General features: G+C 37.7%; 1 protein-coding gene across 1 annotated transcript; it reads right to left on the bottom strand.

Annotated features, from left to right (window-relative positions):
- Positions 1-822: 822 nt before the first annotated feature.
- LOC110111303 (U-box domain-containing protein 52) lies at positions 823-20,043 on the bottom strand. The gene is made up of 9 exons (XM_028695698.1): positions 19,345-20,043; positions 7,933-7,985; positions 7,745-7,839; positions 7,067-7,185; positions 6,784-6,978; positions 6,301-6,646; positions 6,106-6,213; positions 5,580-6,008; positions 823-1,698 (listed from the first exon to the last, which is right to left on the bottom strand). The coding sequence occupies exons 1-9, from the start codon at positions 19,521-19,523 to the stop codon at positions 844-846; spliced, it is 2,379 nt and encodes a 792-aa protein (XP_028551531.1). The 5' UTR covers positions 19,524-20,043; the 3' UTR covers positions 823-843.
- Positions 20,044-20,506: the final 463 nt, after the last annotated feature.

The following is a 20,506-nucleotide window of genomic DNA, read 5'->3' as shown; positions in this document are numbered from 1 at the left end:
CCTCTTCAAAAGCCATTTTGGCAGCAATATTTGAATCTCACATCTTCAGGCATGGCCTAACCCCTACATTTTGTTAGAATCATTCTGACTTAACAAATTTCCTAAAAGTTCTTAGGATCCGCTGGAGCAGTGTATCATACCATACGCATGTTACTTTGATATTTCATTTGTGATATATGGCACCTGGGACAAATTTATCCAAGCCAAGTTTCTAATTTTACAAAATCCCTGATTTCAACATGTCGGCCTTGCTGAATCCCGTTGTATAGCAATTTTCTCTTCATTTATTGATTTGAATGAACTGACAGCCTTCAAGTTTTGTTTCATCTGAGGTCTTCCATGAAGCCAAGTTAGCAAACTTCAGGCAATTGTGAATTAAGATTAACCAATGATTCTTCCATAATTTTTTTTAATACAGATTCTATTAATTGGAGAAGGAAAAAATAAATAAATATGAATAACTTACAGCTGACATGCCCTACACTATAATCAGCCATAAAATTATAATTTTCTTCACCTTTAATATCCATCCTAAGCCTGTAACATCCATCCAAAACGTTTAGCTTATGCAAACCTTCTTTTGTTTTGAATCCTGTGCTTTTATCCAGCTTTGACATCATCATCACTTGGTGATGTCGACTTTGCTGTAACACCAGCGTTGCTTGCAACCTGTTCCTGGAATTGACAACATGAACAATGTTAAATTTCAGGTAATTGAATATGGTTGTGCCATGTTTTGTTTAGAGATCTAGGCTTCGTTTGGGACAGCTTTCTTACTTCTTCTTAAAGCAGCTTTTTAGTAAAAAATACAAAAAATTTTGTATTTTTTACTAAAAAGCTGCTTTAGGAAGCAGTAAGAAAGACATCCGAAACGAAGCCCGAGTCAACTACCTGCTGCATGAGTGGCCCTGTCCGTGGCTGTGAATTGTTGTTGCTATGTGGCCTTGGTGGAGTGCTGAAATTGCTGCCAGTCCTGCAGCTTTTTCCTTTATGTCGTCTGTTAGCTTCATGGTCGCGTCCAAGTTTTCTTAGTTTGTTCAGCTCTGGCAAGACTACTGTTGCAAGATCAGGCCGGTCCTTTCTCCTCAGTTCAGCACATTTCAAGGCAAGCTTAGCATAGGAAAGTGCATCTTCTACTGGCCAATCAGTTATTGCTGGATCAAGAAGCCTTGCAAATGTTCCTTTCTCAATTGCCCTCTCCACATGGTGGGTGAGGCCCATTGGAGGCTTAGCCGTTATCATCTGAAGCAGCATTATTCCTAGAGAGTAAATATCAGACTTGACGCCGAGCATCCCAGTTTGTTGGTACTCAGGGTCGATATAGCAGAATGTTCCTGCAGTTGATGTCATGTGGTACTGTGTTACAGTGTCAGCCACACATGGTGGCACAAGCCTTGCTAGACCGACATCGCTGATCTTGCTGACATAGTTTCGGTCTAGAAGGATATTTGCTGGCTTTAGATCACGGTGGACCAGCGGCTCAGGTTTTGCCTGATGGAGGAACAAGAGTGCAGTAGCTATTTCAGCTGCAATTTTGAATCTTGTGCTCCATGGAATTGGTGGGGTGTTTCCTTTTCGGAAGAGCCTGTCATCTAAGCTCCCATTGTCCATGAACTCGTACACTAAGCATCCATTCTCAGGGCAGGCGCCAAGTAGTAAGACCATGTTAGGATGACGGATGCAGCTCAAGACTTCAACCTGAATAGTCATCATCACCGGGTTAATCCAAAGCATGATGGATTTGGTAGTATAGCAGTTGGGTTCAACTTTTGTTTCGATACAACAACAATATGGTAATCAGAATAATAGTTTGGGAACTTGGATAAAATTTTGAAGTAGGTTGCGCAAATTTGGAAGGAGTTCAGAAGTATGAAAGAAGTTCAATCCAGAGATGAGTAGAAGATACTTTACTCCCAAATAAAATGTGCATTTTAAAATTCTTATTATTTGTTTATTGTGCCCAAAGCTTATGTGAACCAATGGAAGCAATAGTGGATGTAAGCCTCATCCTTCTTGCTTGGTCCATATAAGTTGTGGGCACAAGAAAAAGCAAACAAGCATTCTTGCTAGGGCTGTGAATTTAACTAAAAGATTGAGGATAGGTTGGAAATCAAATCAATTTATGATTTGGATCAAAATCAACTAGCGGAATAATGAGCCCGACTCATCTTGAATTGAACTTAAACTTAACATTGAAATGAATCAAGTCAGCTCGAGATCGAACCAAAATGTCTATATACGTATGTATGTATATGTAAATGCCTATATACATATGTTTATATGTATACATTTATATTTGTATTAATGCATATATACATGGATGTATATGTACGTATGTATGGGTGCTTGTTTCAAGCTTGGACTATGAATTTTTTTAAAATTATCGACAATTGATAATTTGTGGCTTGAACTCAAATAAATAAGGTGATCTTGTTTTGAATCAGCATCAAATTGAGCAAAACTATAGCCAGATCCATCTCTATTTGAGATTTAATTGAATGACTAGGAGCTAATCTTGTACAAGGGTTATATCAACTTAAGTTTGAACCATTCACACCCTAATTCTTGTAACTTGCTGTTGCATCAGTATTATTGAATGGATAACTATTATTCAGAAGGTTTTATGATATTATTTATATTAAAGTATGATATTATTTATATTAAAGAATGTTTAAGCAGCTGGTATTAAAAGTAAATTCAGAGACCCAAGTACTAAAAGATGCATTATACAAGGAGATTACTTTTGACTTCTGAAGATTGGTTTGTTTGTGTTTATTTGTATTATGTAGCAATGCTTTTTATAGGAGTAGTTTAGGAGGATATATCAAGTAACTACTCTAATTTTGAATAATATAATTTTTCAGATATTTCAAAAATCTACACGGAGCACTACAACACTGTGCTTTTGGGCGCAACGGCTTTGAGAAGCACCAAAGAGTGGCTCCTCAAGGCCATAGCTCTCTGTTTTACAATAACTTTGGAATCACATGTGTCGCAACGACGCTGGGCAAGGTTTAAATTTGCACAGTTGGGTATTGAGGCATTTTTCGTTTGTGAGGTGAGGAGTAAGCCTCATTGCGTTTTGAGGCATAACCCTCAAAATCTAAACATTGCGTAAAGTGAAAATAAAAATTAAAAGTGATTTTTATATAATACCTAAATAATATATTAAATGATGGCATATTAACTTATATTGAATTATAAAGTAATAAATTTACATACATATGAAACAAAAAATTGCTTAAGATGTAAAGTGGTAGGTGATAATTATGTCAAATTAAATTGAAATCCAAATATTACAGGAACAAAATAAAATAAAACATATAAATTAAATAAAATTATCATATAATATCAAGTTTAGCTCTAAATTTTTTATTTCTCAGTTTCCTACTCATCTATGTTTAATTCCTAAAGAAAGTTGAAATAATTGACAACTAAAAAATCATATGTATTATCATTACTAAGTGGATTTTTTATTTAAGTCGTTGTCATAAAAAATTATTCTCTTCCTGCCTCATCATGTAGTGTGGATACCTCTTAATGTGCTTCTTTTTCAATTATTTCAGTCATCTTCATCTTTCATAAATATTTGTCATCAATATAAAGATAAGAGTAATACTCCAAAATTTTTGGAAGAGATAGTGGCGGCGTGCGGCTTTTAAGTGATCCCATATAGCAGCTGCAACAGTAGTGGCTACGGTGAAGGCGGAGAGCTAGAGGACGAGAAAGTTGTTGCAGTTTAGGGGTGCAAGAAGGCATGAAATATTTAGGCTTTTGTATAGGATTTAAGTATATTTTAAATAAAAAATACATAAATAAAGTGAGGCGTACACCTCATGCCAGCGAAACGAGGCATGCCTCAAGGCGGACCTCAGCTAAGATGAGGCGTAAGCCTCATTAAAAGAGTTTGAGACGAAAGCCTCAAGACTTTTTTCACTAGAATTGCGCTGGGGCGGGCCTCAAGATGAGCCACATATTGCTCAATTTTAAACAATGGTGCTGGTTACTTGGACGCCACGGCGCAACTCACTGAAATGATAGGTTGATTTGTATTTTTACTTTCACTAGTTAAAATGAAAATTATTATATTCTGTATGATTTGAATAAGAATAATAATTATGATATTTTAATACAAATATATTATTAATGTAAACATTGTGAATGAATATGAACATATGATTGAGTAATAATTGATTATTATTACGTTTGTAATATTATAATAATAGTGTGTTTGAGAACAAGTAAAGGCTTGTTATTTAGTTGGGCTTATTTATACATATGTTAAATGCTGGGTCGACACACTTTCCTTTAAATACTATTATTTATGGTGTTACTCTTTATTGATTTACTGATTGAGAGTTATAAAAGTTAATTATTATGTCGACAGACAGGAATGACGACTCTATTTACTGAGTCAACGATTAATGATTACTAAAAAAATATCACATAAGCTAGAACTCTTTACTTGTTTAGTGTATATATAAAATACATTTTTTGTATTGATTTACTAAAAAAATATCACATAAGCCAGAACTCTTTACTTGTTTAGTGTATATATAGAATACATTTTTTGTATTAATTTACTATTACTGTACTAAGATACTTTCATTGTAATGATTTATGTTCACTGTATGGATTTAATGTTACTGTATTGATTTTATAGTTGCTGAGCATTTGATTTCTATTATTGAACATGTGATATGAGATGATAATACTAATACTAGTATAATTGAGCAACCTGTGTACACTCCTATATGATTACTGCATAGTACTATTCAATATTGCTATAGATTTTGATAGTTTTCTTAAGTACTTCTATTTTATTGGTTTATATGATTTCATTAATATTTGGACAATATTGCTAAGATGCATGATTTAAGAATGATTGTTTATTGGTTTACTTCTTCGACATTCGTACTGCACTATTTTTTTCAATTTTATTATTTCGGCATGTGTTTTATTATTTGTGTAAAGATTTATGATCATATTGACTACTACTATTATGAATTGAATGATTATTTGCATGCTATTTCATTTTCGTGCTTTGAATCCAGTAAGAATTTTGGTGACGGGCAGAGTTTTTAAGCTCATTATATGTGATTTAATGATTTCAAGTTAGAGAAGATGATCAGGAGCGTGAGACTAATCAGATACAAGATTTTCATGGTTTACTATTGTTTTGTCTCGTAATTATTCTTTTATAGTCAAAAGTGGGTAGACAGTATGTTGTATTTATATATCTCCTGACTATTGTATGTGATTTTTGGATAAATGAATGCATATGTATATTGATCTTTTGATCAATAGATTTATTTCCGCTAATATTTTATAATTGGAAGAAATTAGATAATTATGATTATTATTTTTATTAAAAGATACAATTATTTTTAATTTAGATTCTAGGACATGACATATCATCCCAATTGTCATAGGGATTTGTATAGTCTATAAAGTACTTTATAGTTCATGTGATGCTATTGATGTATTTGAATTTTGAACATTTTGTTTTGGTTATTAACTTTTCTTATTATCACTAGAATGTTTGCTGTTTATCTGCAAAAATCAAAATAGTGATTTACCTCTTGTTGGAATTGTTTTCTTCCCTGTGCTGCTTCTGCTCTTAAGACCTTAATGGCAACTGGTGTATGATCCAGATATGCCTTGTACACAGGTCCATAGCCACCTTCACCAATCTTATTTTCTGCAGTGAAGTCATTAGTTGCTGCTTTAATCTCATCAATGGTGTATCTCCTGTAGCGGGTGTCAGTTTGAGTTAGTGCATCCAATGCTTTCTTCTTTTCTTCAGCCTCATGCCTAGCTTTCCTTTCTGCATTTTGTCTCTTATGTGCTTCGAGCTCAGCAATCTTTCGTGCAGTTTCAGCTGCTTCAACGGCAGCTCTACATTTTACTTTCTCCATTTCAGCCATAGCAAGAGCTGCTTCTTCTGCATGTCTTAATTCCTCAAACTTTTGGGCTTCTTCAATTTTCCATTGTTGAAGCTCCATTGCCTGCATCCAAACAATTACAAGATTTTACAAACTTAATCTTGGCGCTTAAGGTTACAAATATCTTATTTTAATGGAATAGCGGGAGAGTTTTTCTCACCTTCTGTTTAGCTGTTACAGCTTCTTTGCAGGCATTGCTATACATCTCCATTGTTTGCTTTAGCTCAAGTTTCAGCCTTCTCATTTCAGCCTCAAGTTCTCGATTCACCTAAGATTCTAAAAAAACAGATTAGACGATGCCTAAAAATGAACGTCACATTACAAATGATGACTTCAATCATTTTCTTGCACTTACACCAGTAACTGAGTGTCGTTTGCTTGTAGGACTATCAACAGAGGCTGAAGAAAATTCAAGAGAATTTCCAATGTTCATTGATTGGAAGCTGTGTCCTTGTATATCAATGTCATCTGAAAATGAGCTTCCATAATCAACAGAACTTCCAGACAGGTTAGCAAAATCGAGCTTCTCCATGAACAGATTGTTGGGTGGCGGTGCTGAACGAGCTATGGAAAGTGGCCTATCTCTTGCAGAAGTATTCAGATAATCAGGCATAAGATCTATTGATCTTCGTTCTGTCCTTTCATGCAAGGGGGTTGGTGGACCTGAAACTCTCCAGCTCCTCCTTGAATATGATGATCTACTGTATGATGCAGAAACGGGAAGTGAGGTCTTATCCTGTTATAAAACCTAAAATGCTTTGTATGTTGGATAAATAAGCATTCATATCATCTTTCTGTTATAAATTCATAAATCAGTTCAATGTTCATAGGCACTTACCTGCTTGAATCTTCCTGGTCAGGTAGGACTAGTGAAGTTGCTGTGATGCTCAATTGCCTTGGTGGAATAACGTTAGGAGTTGAGTTTCTTGCTGCTCGGATGCTAGTTGTTTTCCCTTTGGAAAGGACATACACAGCACAGAAGTCTGGTGCTGATTTCATCAGGCTACTTGGGACATCAAAACTTCTGAGTTTTCTGCATATTAGAAGAACTGATGTTAGTAAGGTTTGAAAGGCTCAATATTGCGTTGAAGATAAAATGATGTGCGGTGTGTTGGATAGACTTCATGATGCTCCTATTTGAAGCCCCAACGACTATGTTTTGGATGGAGCTGGCATTGATGTAATCAACTATGGCCTTAGAAATATCAGCACCCTCCAGGACTACCTCCTTTAGCTGCATCTGCAAATTCCAAAAAACAACATGTAAGCCTGATGTATCTCTGGTGTTTTTTTCCAATGAAATATGAAAGGCAATACCACTCTGCCAAGGATTCAAAACTATGGTATTTTATCTAAAAAGAAGCTTTCTTTTTGAAAAAAAAGTGATTTTTAGCTACTTGTTCAGGTTTGTGGTGTATCACAATCTCAAATTTTATGACACAATGCGTTCTTTGGCATCTTTTCTTGTGAATTCTTTCAAATTCTAAAATGCAGAAAGTCATGAATGAACATCATCATCATCGTCGTCATCAACGTTTTTCTGATTATTTGGGGATGGTTTTATGAATTCCGATTGTTCTGTTGATGCAAGCATTTCTTAATTTATTCCTATACATCTTATTTTGAATATCCTCTTTAAATATCTCCATAAATTATTGCAATATTCTCCATAACTACTCAAATCTTTATTATCTTCTTCATATCTAAACTCTATTTTGTTTCTTGAATCAATCTATAATATACATCATTTTATATTGATAATAATGGTGATGAAAATGTATAGTTCTGCTTATGATTACCCCTTTGCGAGCAGTAAACCCCCTATAAGGGAGAAACAGCTGATTTACTTCTTCATCTGCTTGATCTCTTGTGGTTTCCGGCCCAGCTTCCGTCTCTATAAAAGCAACCAATGGGGATTAGAAATGACATCATCTGCATTACTGAAATCAGGCATTGCAGCTTTTCATAGAAACATATTACAGTGTACTAAAGAGAAGAGCTATATTGATCTTAGGCTTTGGTAAAATTGTGTTAATATTGCTGTAGAAATACCGTTACATAGATAAAGTGCAGAAACAAGGAAGGAATTTTCGAAGCATAGTTTTGATGCATAAATCAAAGTAATTTTAAATGGCATCAAATGAATGCTTAGTTTTGTGTTCGTTCTTCTTATTTCATTGATGTTTGCAACAACATCAACAGAGTTTCTAAGGCCTTTCATATTTCATAGTTATAAATCAATTCAGATACTGTGATGATTTGTAACAGACTTTTCCTCTTTTTCATACATCATATTTGAGTCCTTTTGAGGTAGTTGTGGCTATTTGTAAAATTAGCTGCAGAACTGTTGTGTTTTAAAACAGATTTTTTGAAAATTATTATGGATGTTATAGATTTTTTTCTTAAAAAAGTTAAACGAGAACTATTTTATAGCGATATGCCTAATAGATGCATAAAATTAAGTTAAAGTGTTGTAGAGATGAGGATGCTCAGGTGGATGAGTGGTTTTATTTTTAGAGACATAATGCAAAAATAGTATATACTGTTGAAGCTTTCGGCACAGAGCTCACAAACAGCTAACAAAAGAACAGACGAAGATAAATAGGAAATGAACATTAACCATAGCATTGATTCATATGTGTTCTAATACACTTGGAGATAACTTTATACATAATGGTAGAAGGAGAATTTGTAAATACTAAAATACCCTAGGCTGTTACATAAAGTAGAAAAGTGGTTGTTAGTGGGGGCTGGCAGGTCTAACGGACGACAGCTCTGTGATTTGGTTGGAGTGTGAGGAGAGTGGAGTTGAAATGCTCGTCACCGTCCCTCAAGTTGATGGTTGGGAGGACTAGCAACTTGCTTTGAAGAGTTGACAATCAAGTAAAGGGAAAAGGCTTTGTTAATATGTTTGCAACTTGGTCGATGGTGGAATGATGAACCGCAAGGTGTTTGGCTTGAATGCAGTCACAGATGAAATGATGATCAATCTCGATATGTTTGGTGCGTGCATGAAGGATGGGGTTGTACGCTATGGACATTGCTGAGATGTTATTGCAGAAAATTGGAGTGGTAGCTTGCGAAATAAAAAATTCATCATAGAGATGACGCATCCAAATGATATCGGCGGCAGCAAAGGCGAGAGAATGATACTTAGCTTCAATGGATGAACGTGCAATGGTAGATTGTTTCTTGATCGACCAATTGAGAAGGGATGTTTCGAGAAAAATGCAATAGCCTATGGTGGATTTGCGATCAAGGTTGTCAACAACCCAGTCAGAATAAGCAGAGAGCTGAAGCTCTGATTTCGGGAGAAAGAGGCCATGAGTGATTGTGCTCTTCAGGCATCGAAGTACTATTTTAAGCAGCTGAAAATGTAAGAGCAGTGGTTGATTTATATATTGGCACAGTTTGTTGACTGAAAAAGCGATGTCGGGGCAAGTGGACGATAGATATTGTAAGGATCTTATAGGAAGTTGAGGGGGACATCAGAGCATGAATCAAGGCGTGGCCGTCGATCTACGGCCACGATCGAGTCGTTGTATTTTGTTTTGAGGCCATGAGTGATTGTGCTCTTCAGGCATCGAAGTACTATTTTAAGCAGCTGAAAATGTAAGAGCAGTGGTTGATTTATATATTGGCACAGTTTGTTGACTGAAAAAGCGATGTCGGGGCAAGTGGACGATAGATATTGTAAGGATCTTATAGGAAGTTGAGGGGGACATCAGAGCATGAATCAAGGCGTGGCCGTCGATCTACGGCCACGATCGAGTCGTTGTATTTTGTTTTAGTCATTTTTTTCATGTATTTGTCGTTTATTATGTTATTTGTCGTTTATTATTTATGTTTTAATTATTTTCCCGTCTTACCCGATTACGTTATTGCCTAAGTGGTAACATCCCCTTTGGAAATAAAGTAGATTTCCTATTTTCTTTTCCCTGTTTGCCGCCCAACTTCTGTTTTCCCTCTCTCACCCGTAACTCCCCTCCTTCTCCCACTTCTTCTCCACATCTCATCCCCTATTGTTCACAGCCATACATTCAACCCTTCCCATCCATCCTCTCTACATTTAGAGCTTATTTTCTTCTCAGATTTGAGAAGAAAACCTGAACTATTTCAGGCTTCTTGACAGCCATATCTAGAAATTCTTTGGAGGACAATTGGAGGTCATTATTTCTACTACTCGAGAAGTCTATCAACTGTTATTGACTCTCTACTTCCAACCATCCATGAATGGCGGATCCGGAGACTGAGTACGGTATCACGTGGGACGACGACGGCTACACCGACATCTTCCGTTCTACATTCTTCGACGTGAACCCGGAGATCGATCATACAATTGAAGAATACGTAGATCGTATTTTGTTCCAATTGACGAAAGCCATTGAAGAGCATTTCGAAGGTCTTGAGTGGAGGATTTCAAAATCTTCTTAACGAAAGGTTTTTCTTTCTACTTGTCATCAATTTCTTCTAATTCTAAATTCTCGTTTGGTTAAAATTGTATTCGCTAAAGCCTACTCCGAATGCTCTTGCTAAGCTTAGTAAATCATAGGAATTGAGCATGATTTCTATGTATCCTAAATCTCATTGTTAGATTATGGATTAAGTTGGAAGCTACTATTCTGTGTTGTTTTTATTTTCTTAATTATCTTGAATGTACAAAATTTGGCGCATGTGATTTAGTTTATGCAAGATTAACTCCTTCATTGTTTTACTCGCCGTGGATAATTGCTAGTAATTTTATTCTGAACTTATTCTAATCGAAGAGTTGTGCAAAGCCTAAATAAAACTCATAAACATTGCATCTAAGTAGTCCTGCATCATCTGGTATCAGAGCATGGCTAGCATGCGTTACATGTGCTAGAATTCATCCTAGGCTATTACTTAGGCTTGCATATTTAATTTGGCATGCATAACATCTATAAAAACATTTTAATCTTCACTTACATTTGCTGTCCAGAAGTTTATGCATACATTTAGTGAGCATTAAGTGTTGATTTTGGGTATTTAAGTGCTGCCTTCTTCGTAATAACTCTTCTAGTTGTCTAGGAACGCTTTGCACTTTGTTTTAGTTGCTGTCCAAACAATTTCTGCACCATTTAGTGTCATTCTAGGGAGTCTACTCTTGTGATAGGTGCTGTCCGCTACTTTGTTTCACTCCCAAGTGACCCCTAGTGTCTAGCAATGGACCCGATAGGACTTCAAAAGAAGTTAGATGACCTAGTTAATATAGTGGGCTCTATAACTAAAATGATGAAGGAGAAACATGTTGACATTCCCCACTGTAGGTATGTGCACCAATCGGTCAATCATGTCAGTCGGAAGGTTACCCATTCTATTTATCAACCTAGTCATGAATCCAAGCCGCAACGACCTCACTTAGAGTCACATGATCGTTTGCCCACTTTTAATGGTTCATCGGACCCTTACTACTTTAAGGAGTGGATTAGACGATTAGAAGACTATTTTGAATCTCATTGTATTCATGAGTCCCAACAAGCTAACATTGCTAGGTCTCTCCTGAGTGGTCATGCTTGTCAGTTTTGGATGAGGGTAGAAGATCATAGAGAATTTCGTGGTGAATACCCTATTTTTGATTGGAAAAGCATGAGACGAGAACTTGAGCTGAAATATCTCTCTCTCCCACCTCCCCCTCACCTTACCCCAACACCCAGTAACCTTCATCTAGAACATCATCCTGTCTTTTTTGTTGGGACAAACCGTGGACATCACTGTGGTCAAGACCACCCATACCTTAGTGACATCGATTGGAAAAGCATGAGACGAGAACTTGAGCTGAAATATCTCTCTCTCCCACCTCCCCCTCACCTTACCCCAACACCCAGTAACCTTCATCTAGAACATCATCCTGTCTTTTTTGTTGGGACAAACCGTGGACATCACTGTGGTCAAGACCACCCATACCTTAGTGACATCAGGGTTGCTGCCCCACCCTATAGGTCCTCACCTAGCCTTGATGGCCGACCCTCTATTGGGTCTTCTGTTGGATCGATCCCATGTGACTCCCCACTTGGGCCGAATCCTAGTCATCCCAGTCAAAAAACGTCCCTTGAACCTAAAATTGAGTGCATCCATTTCGTGGATACTAATGATATTATTGATGACGAGGATTTCTTTGATGATGAAACTGAATTGATTGAATTAGACACTGATGTAGGAGATTTAGAACCTTTGAGCATTGATACCTTAGCCCATCTTAATCCTAGTCTCATCAAGGATATCCCGTTGGATAAGGTCTGCCCGGATGATATTAATTTGATCCCGAAAGAAACTGATCAGACCTTGAGCATATTGAAATTGAATTCGGAAGATATTAATCTGAATCTGAATTATTCTGAGCCTAATTTGGAAGATGAACATCCTCTTGTTTTATTGGAATCTGTTTTAGGAGTTGCTCCTTTAGATTTATATTTGAAAGAGTGTGTCAATTTTGATGGGATTTATCTCACCATTCCTCGTACCGACTTTAATGTTAGAGAGAATATTAGCCTTCACTTTCATGTCACCACTCTATCTATCGTGCTCACTTCTATTCTGGACACTGTACCCCATCTTTGGAGTCCCATACATGCGGGTGACTCCTTGGGCTATCCCATTATGATTGTGAGTCAGGACCCATCGTCTGATCATGTTCATGATTCCTCCGTTATGTCCTCCATATTATTGTCTTTCATTGTTAAGGACCATCTCTCTCATAGTTAGACAAATTTGCTAGATTACCCTGCTGCCCCTAGGAGACTATCCATGACCCTAGCTGAAAACCCCTATGGGAATAACATTTTTGCTAGGGATGTCTTCATTGCTCCTCCTACACCCGTTCCCTTAAACATGAAAATCTTATGTCCTCTCATTTTGTGTTTGATCCATTGTTATTCATATCTATGTGCATTTGTGAGTCAGTATGTGTGTGTGTCGGTCTCATCCAAAATTTCCCTCTATCAAAAACTTTGTGAGAGTCCACAATCCATGTCAATCATCATACACACCGAGTTTCTTGCATTCTCATTTGCATTGCATCTGCATGACTTTCATAAAAAAATCGCACGAAAAATTGAAGAGAGCAATAACGATTACAAACTATATGCCGATCTGAAACGAAAATTTAAAACTCTTGAGGTTGGTGACCCCGTGATGGTGTGGATTCGTCCGGAACAGTTCCCGCAGGGAACAGTTAAGGAGTTGTATGCTGAGAGTACTGGACCATTCAAATCGACTAAGAAATTCCATAATAATGCTTGTAAAATAGTTCTGCATGCAGAATTCAACTTCAATCCCTCTTTTAACATAAAAGATCTAGTTGCATATGAAGGTCTTGAATTCAGCCCACCAAATCCATTCATACAACAGCCTTATGTGAACCCACCGTGTGAGAACCCAAGCCCACCTCCACTACCTAATATTACCCAATCACCCATGGCAGAAAAGGTGGACTCGACTCTAAGTGATGACATCATCTCCACAAGAGAAAAGGGACGATGGAGGTATTTGATCAGGTGGAAAAGGAAGCCCAAGTCAGATGATACATGGCTAGATCGCAAGGTGTTGCATTTTGTTTTAGTCATTTTCCCGTTTGACCCCGGTGCATTGGAGATCTACAAGATAATCAGAGATGCTTACTCGACGGAGTCGAGCTTTCTCCCACCACGGAAGAATGATGGGGACATCAGAGCATGAATCAAGGCGTGGCCGTCGATCTACGACCACGATCGAGTCGTTGTATTTTGTTTTAGTCATTTTCATGTATTTGTCGTATATTATGTTTTTTGTCGTTTATTATTTATGTTTTAATTATTTTCCCGTCTTACCCCTTTACTTAAAGGAGGTCGTATGTAAGCCCTAAGGTCATTGTGGTCTTCTTATTTTGAGTTCTTTTGTAAGAGGCTATTTATAGCCCTCATGTTGCTCTTCATGAATTAATGAATGATTATTATGAGAAATTTCTTGTCCTTGTGTGTTGAGAGTGTTTGAGAGTTTTTGGAGAGAACTTTGGAGAAATCCCTAGGAGAGGAAGATCGGATCACCCACCAACCTTGGAGACGGCCGGGTTCGTGGTCTTTCTTTATCTTTTGTCTTTCCTCCTTCCACCACCACCGCCGTACATCATTACACCCAAACCCTTCTCCATCTCCAAGCCATCATCTCCTCCCAATCGAACTCTCCCCGCCTCCTCCACCACAAGCCGCCGGCCACATCACCCGACCCCTCCTCCTCCCTCAACCTCATGATCCAAGCCCCCACCCGGCCTTTCCAAACCGCCGGCCACATTCAAGCCATCTTCCCTCATGAGTTTCCTACTTGGGTGTGAGAAGATTTGGGATAATTTTGAATTTCAATTCTTTGAATTTGAATTTCAAAATCCTGCCTAAAATAACTCATATATTTTAAGAAAGCTTCTATTTTAATCTAATTTGAAATTCAAAATTCAATTGGATTTTAATTAAACCTTTCCTAAATATTAAACCTGAGTTAATAAACTTTATTAATCGTCCCTTGATCAAAAATCCCGCCGACTCCCTATGGGGACCATTTAAAGTTTCTTTCCTAACTTCAGTCACTGCCTATGGAAATATTTCTCAAAATGCCTAAATCTCTGGCCGAATTTTACCTAAGCAATATTCGCTAATTCTATTCCTAAATCACAGCCTTGGTTTAGGAAATAATAAAACTTTCCTAACTCCTCAATATCCCGCCGGCTCACCAACCCTTCCACCGCCTCAATTCTCTCCTGCCAGCTTTTCTTTCCTATCCCATTACAAAAGCTGATTTGGAACCTCAGGTTACTCCCCAAGTCTCTAATTCCTATGCCTAAGAGTCCGAATCTTCTCATCAGATATTGGAAAACAAAATAACTGGAATTGTTTTCAGATTTTGGGGTTTTGGTCCACTATTCTCTCAAGGTCTTAAGAGAAATTTCTTTCTCTTTGATTGTTTTCACAAGTGTTCCATCAAGTGTGAAGAGTTGATCATCAAGTACTCATGAATGGCGAATCCGACAACTGAATTCGATCTGGAAATAAAATACGACTTCTTCTACGACAAACTTCTTCAACATCCAGGCGATTTGTTTTTTAACTTTGACTAAGGTGAACTCCTCCCCTCTTTTCAATTATTTTTCTAATCCCCTAATTTTGTAGGTGATGACGAATCACAAGGAGCCGTGCTTCACCTTTGCCTAAGCTTAGTAGACGTAAGATTGAGTGCACTTTTATTTGTTTCTAATCTTATTGTTAGATTAGGGATTTTTGTTGAAAACTATTCTATTGGCATGACTTGATTTCCTATGTTGTTTTGGTAGTCCAAGTGCTTAGTGTACAACTTAGCCTAAACAGAAGTGACCACTCTTATGTTTTATTTGTTCGTTTGACTTTGGTAATAGTCTTAATTTTAATTGCTCTTAACAATAAATCATGCAAATTCTTATTTCATCCATTTAAGCATTTAGTCCTGCATCAGAAGTACTTGAGTTCGCAAGTAACCCTAAGGTTAATACTTGAGTTTGCAAGCAAACATAGCAAGGATTGGCAAAAACAGCGAGAAAAAGGGCTGATTTCAGAGAGAAATCAGTAAAAATCTAGCAGGAAGTAAATTGGAGAAGAAACACAAGGGAAATACTTTGATTCAATCAACGAACAAGAAAAATAAAGCAAGATACAAGTTTCTTCTATTCGAGAGGAAGAAATATTCTCCAAATCTCTAATAAAGCCTAGAGCCCAAACAAAACAAACCCTAGATCTCAAAATTCAGCAAATCTCAAGATACCCTCAACCCTAGTCCCCAAAGGACTAATTAAAGCCAAAGGAAGCTTACAAAATCCCTAAATTGCCCTCAAATCTAGCAAGGATTGGCAAAAACAGTGAGAAAAAGGGCCGATTTCATACAGAAATCAATAAAAATCATGCAAGAAATTTAGTACATTGGAGATGAAACAAAAAAGAAATACTTTGATTCAATCAACGAACAAGAAAAATAAAGCAAGATACAAGTTTCTTCAATTCGAGAGGAAGAAATATTCTCCAAATCTCTAGTAAAGCCTAGAGCCCAAACAAAACAAACCCTAGATCTCAAAATTCAGCAAATCTCAAGATGCCCTCAACCCTAGCCCCCAAAGGACTAATTAAAGCCAAAGGAAGCTTACAAAATCCCTAAATTGCCCCTAATTAAAATCCCCCCTCCTCCTTAACACAAATTTAATTAAGTAGAGGGCCCCACTAGGGCTTCCACCACCCTTGGTACCGCCATATGCTTGGGCCGACGGCTATAGCAATGAATCGGTCTCTATTGGACCGGTTCAACTGACCCCTCCTGAGCCGACAACATAACATGATCCTGCAAGTTTGCGAAATAACTTGGTTTGGATAAAGTTTTTTGTAGATCGGAGGGTAGTTTGGAAGTAAATGGTGTCTGTAAAGGTTTGCAATTACTCATGGCTGTTGTTTGAAGTAGCTCATTTATGTAGGATTGTTGAGAAAGCTGGAGGCCTGAAGCAGTCCATGTTAATTGAATATTGAGAAAGCAGGAAAGTGGACCAAGATCACGGGTCTGGAATTTTTGTTGAAGTTTATTGATGAGTGAGGAGATGAAAGTAGAATCATTGCTGGTGATGAGTATATCATCAACGTATATCAGAATATATATATATATATATATATGAAGATTATTTTTTTGAAGGCTAAGAAAAGAAGGATCGGCAGAGCTTATGGTGAAATGTTGAGTCGTAAGGTAAGTGGACAACGTAGCAAACAAGAGACGTGGTGCTTGTTTGATAACATTGATAGCTTTATGGATGGGACACACATGGTTGATATGAGTAGGATCCTGGAAACCTTGTGGCTGAGTCATGTAGATGATTTCAACAGTGGTTCCATGAAGGAAAGCATTTATAACATCAAGCTGAAGTATTGGCCGGTCATGATGTAAAGCAACTAAAAGAAACATGCATATGGTGGGTAATTTAACAACATGGTTGAAGGTTTCATTATAGTCTATACATATTCCTACTTGAATCCTTGAGCAACGAGACGGGCTTTGTAGCGTGTGATAAATCATTAAATCCATAGGCAAAACGTCTGAGTTTGTAAATCCATTTGCATCCAATAATTTGTTGGTTGGTGGGAGAGGAGGTTTAAGAGACCACGTCCCTTGAACTTGAAGTGCGTGAAATTCATCTGACATGGCTTCGCTCCACTAAGGGATTTTGTTAGCAATGGTAAAGCAAGTAGGGGTAGTATGGAAAGTGTGATGAAGATCCAGGATTATTCTTGGTTTAAGCGAACTTGTATGTAACCGAGTGAGCATGGGGTGAGTAGATTTGGCGTTGGCAGGAGGAGTGTTAGTTGAGGAGGTAGCTGGAGAATGAGATACGGTGGAGGGCATAGAGATGACGGGTGAGGAGAATGAGCTGGGAGAGGATGTTTGTAGGACTGAAGAAGAGATGGTAGAGTTATGTGGTTGAGCAAAGGTGGTTGTTGCTGTAGTGTTGTTTATAAGGAAAAAGAGTGGTGCAGTAGGGGCAATTCCGTTAGTAGTAGGAATGCTAGTATAGCTAGCGGGGATGGAAGGAAAATCATATTCGTCAGAGAGAACATGTCGAGAGATGACTAGCTTGCAAGTGGTAGGATTATAACATTTGAATTGTTTCTGGTTGGTGGCATAGCTGAAGAAGAGGCAGGGGCAGAATGTGGGGCGAGTTTGTGAGGAGCATAAGGTTTGAGCCATGGGAAATAACGACATCCAAAGGGGTGAAGCTGGTATAATCTGGTGGACCATGATATAGTAGTTCATTGGGTGATGTAGATGATGTATTTAGGGAAGGGAGGCAGTTAATGAGGTGAGCTGCGGTTAGGAGAGCTTCAGTCCAAAATTGAGGTGGTAGATTAGCATCAACGAGAAGAATTCGGCCAGTATTGAGTAGGTGCCTGTGTTTACGTTCTACGGTGCCATTTTGCTGTGGGGTATGAGCTCATGTATACTAATGGGTTATGCCAGGTTGGGAGAGAAAGAAACTCAATAAGGTATTGAGGAATTCGCCTCCTCCGTCAGTGCGGAGAGTGCGAATAAGTAGATTAAGATGCTTTTGAATAACATTTGTGAAGTGAATGATAGATTGGGAAACCTCTGATTTTTGTTTGAGAGTATACAACCATATGTATATGGGATAATAATCTACTAACAACAAATGTATACGGTATAATAATCTACTAACAACAAATAGTAGTGAAAACCATTATAAGAGAGCATAGGGAAGGGACCCCAAACATCAATGTGTATTAATTCTTAAGGAACCTGAGATATATGGTGAGAGGGGGAGAAGGGGAGCCAATGCATAAAGAGTGAAATTTCTTTGATATATCAGCTAGAGTGTTGGAGTTGGGATGGCCGAAGAGACGATGTCAGGTGTGAGCTGAGGACGGAATGGCGACGATAGAAGCAGCAACAACGATGTGGGACGTACTTGACATTGGAGAGAAGAAATTTGAGTGTAGGTGGTATGGTGACATCGGTTGAAGTGGTGGTGTCGGATGTGAGAGCCGGAGGCGTATTTGGAGCTGATGCGGTGGAGTCATCCATTGCAGATGACGAAGAGAGCCGTTAGGCGTGTGACTTTGATACCATGTTGAAGCTTTTGACACGGAGCTCACAAAAAAAACTAATGAAGGAACAGAGGAAGAGAAACAAGAAATGAACAATAACCGTAGCATTGATTCGTATGTGTTCTAATATAGAGATAGCTTTATACAGAATGGTAGAAGGAGAATGTGTAAATACTAAAATATCCTAGGTAGTTACATAAAGTAGAAAAGCGGTTGTTAGTGGCGGCTAGCAGGTCTGATGGACGACAGCTCTGTGATTCGGTTGGAGTGTGAGGAGAGTGGAGCTGAAATGCTATTGTCATATATGTTAAAAAAAAATGGAGTAGCTCTAGTGTTAGATGAGATTAGAGAGAGTCGTCTAAGATGTTTTGGTCACATAAAATGCCAGCCTTCTGATGACCTGATTAGGAGTAGATGTATTAGATCTGACATATATTAAAAAGGTAGAGGTAGATCTAAAAAGAATTGGTTAGAAAGTATTAGATATGATCTTTTTTTAATTAGATTTAAAAGAGAATTTGACTCTAAATATGACACAATGAAGAAAAAAAGATTCATGTAGCATACCCCACGTTCTGGGATAATCGCTTAATATTGTTGTTGTTCTACATAAATTATTGAAAATAACGAGAAAGTTATTGACAGATAAAATTATTGCTTTGATATGAAAATCTAAGCAGTGAAAAAATTGCCCCAAGCAAAACCTCTATAACTTCTCTCATTTTATGCAGGAGCATTGCAACAATCAAATTAATTAAAATATATCATCACTTGTGATTGTTTTCAGCTACAAAATGAAAGAGGAAGGGTACCTACTAGAGGATTTGCTCCGGACATGAATGAGAACAACAATCCTTGTTTTAATGAGATGATCAACGGCCCATTTCACGGCATGCTGGCTGTTCTTGTCCTTGTCGATGGCCACCGCAGTTGGGCAGATTTCTGATACAGGGCTTCGGTCGCCCATCAGCTCCGACCACAAGAGACTGAGCTGCAAAGGTACGCTTATCGACCACAGGCCACCTGTAATGACTTCGTTCGCTTGTTCTTTATGCCTGCATTGTAGGAGATGAATGATGGTATGAAGGGAGAACAAAGAGGAGAAGAAGATAAGATCTGTCTTTTTTTTCCTCTCTTCCTCTTTCTTCTTACCGTCATTGCTTTCCCCTCTTTTTTGGGAACAAAATTGTAGCTTCCTGGAATCACGGAATTGTATAGCTTAACTTTGCCAAACTGCTAACGGCTGAGGACCAAAGAAGGGCCAGCCGTTGAGTCTGGCCACATATTTAAGGCAGAGAATAGGTTGGTTGGAGGAGCTAAGGTCATTTTCTATTTTTGTATTTAATCTATTGATATTTTTGAAAAAAATATTCTGAAAATAAATTGAATAGGAGGAAGATTGGGGAAATAGTTATTATTTGGGTAATTACTATGTTTATTTTACATTATTTTGAAGCTAAATTAGTGAAAAATCTGTAGGCTGTGGATTCTTTTGGGAACTTGCTGTTAGATTTGGTCAAACGTGCTGAGGGAGTGGGAGAAAAAAAGCTAGATTTGTTAGAAAAATAATGAGCTTGCATAGAAGTTATTAAAAAAAAGAATTGCTAAAATAAGTTTAAAATCTATGGCAATGATTGAAATGATTAATCATAAAGTGAATTTCAGGTAATTGTGATAGGCTTGTTGCGTATTGAAGTTAGGGGTGTCAATACTTGACATCATACGAAAAGCTTACTTGAATCCAACCCAAAATTTTAGGTTTCGAAATGGGTCGGGTTCCCGGATTCGACCTGTTTGAAAAAAACGACCCCAGTTTGGGTTAACTTGGAAACCCGAACTCAACCCGGTTTAACCTATTTGGAAAAATGAGCGATGTCGAGTCACAGTCGTGTCACGCCATCACCTTGCCTGCCACCGTCGAGTCGCTCAGTCATTGTCGCTATCACTGTC

This window comes from Dendrobium catenatum, unplaced genomic scaffold, assembly GCF_001605985.2.
Source record: "Dendrobium catenatum unplaced genomic scaffold, ASM160598v2 fragScaff_scaffold_665, whole genome shotgun sequence".
In the NCBI taxonomy this organism is placed as follows: domain Eukaryota; kingdom Viridiplantae; phylum Streptophyta; class Magnoliopsida; order Asparagales; family Orchidaceae; genus Dendrobium; species Dendrobium catenatum.
This window is presented reverse-complemented; position numbering and strand designations above follow the sequence as displayed.

What these genes read in the sequence shown, in the direction of transcription:
- LOC110111303 (XM_028695698.1), bottom strand. Translation starts at nt 19,523, where the DNA reads ATGGGCGACCGAAGCCCTGTATCAGAAATCTGCCCAACTGCGGTGGCC. An exon ending in TCAAATAGGAGCATCATGAA is followed by an intron (nt 6,979 to 7,066) that starts GTCTATCCAACA and finishes TCTAATATGCAG; the next exon opens with AAAACTCAGAAGTTTTGATG. An exon ending in AACGACACTCAGTTACTGGT is followed by an intron (nt 6,214 to 6,300) that starts GTAAGTGCAAGA and finishes TTAGAATCTTAG; the next exon opens with GTGAATCGAGAACTTGAGGC.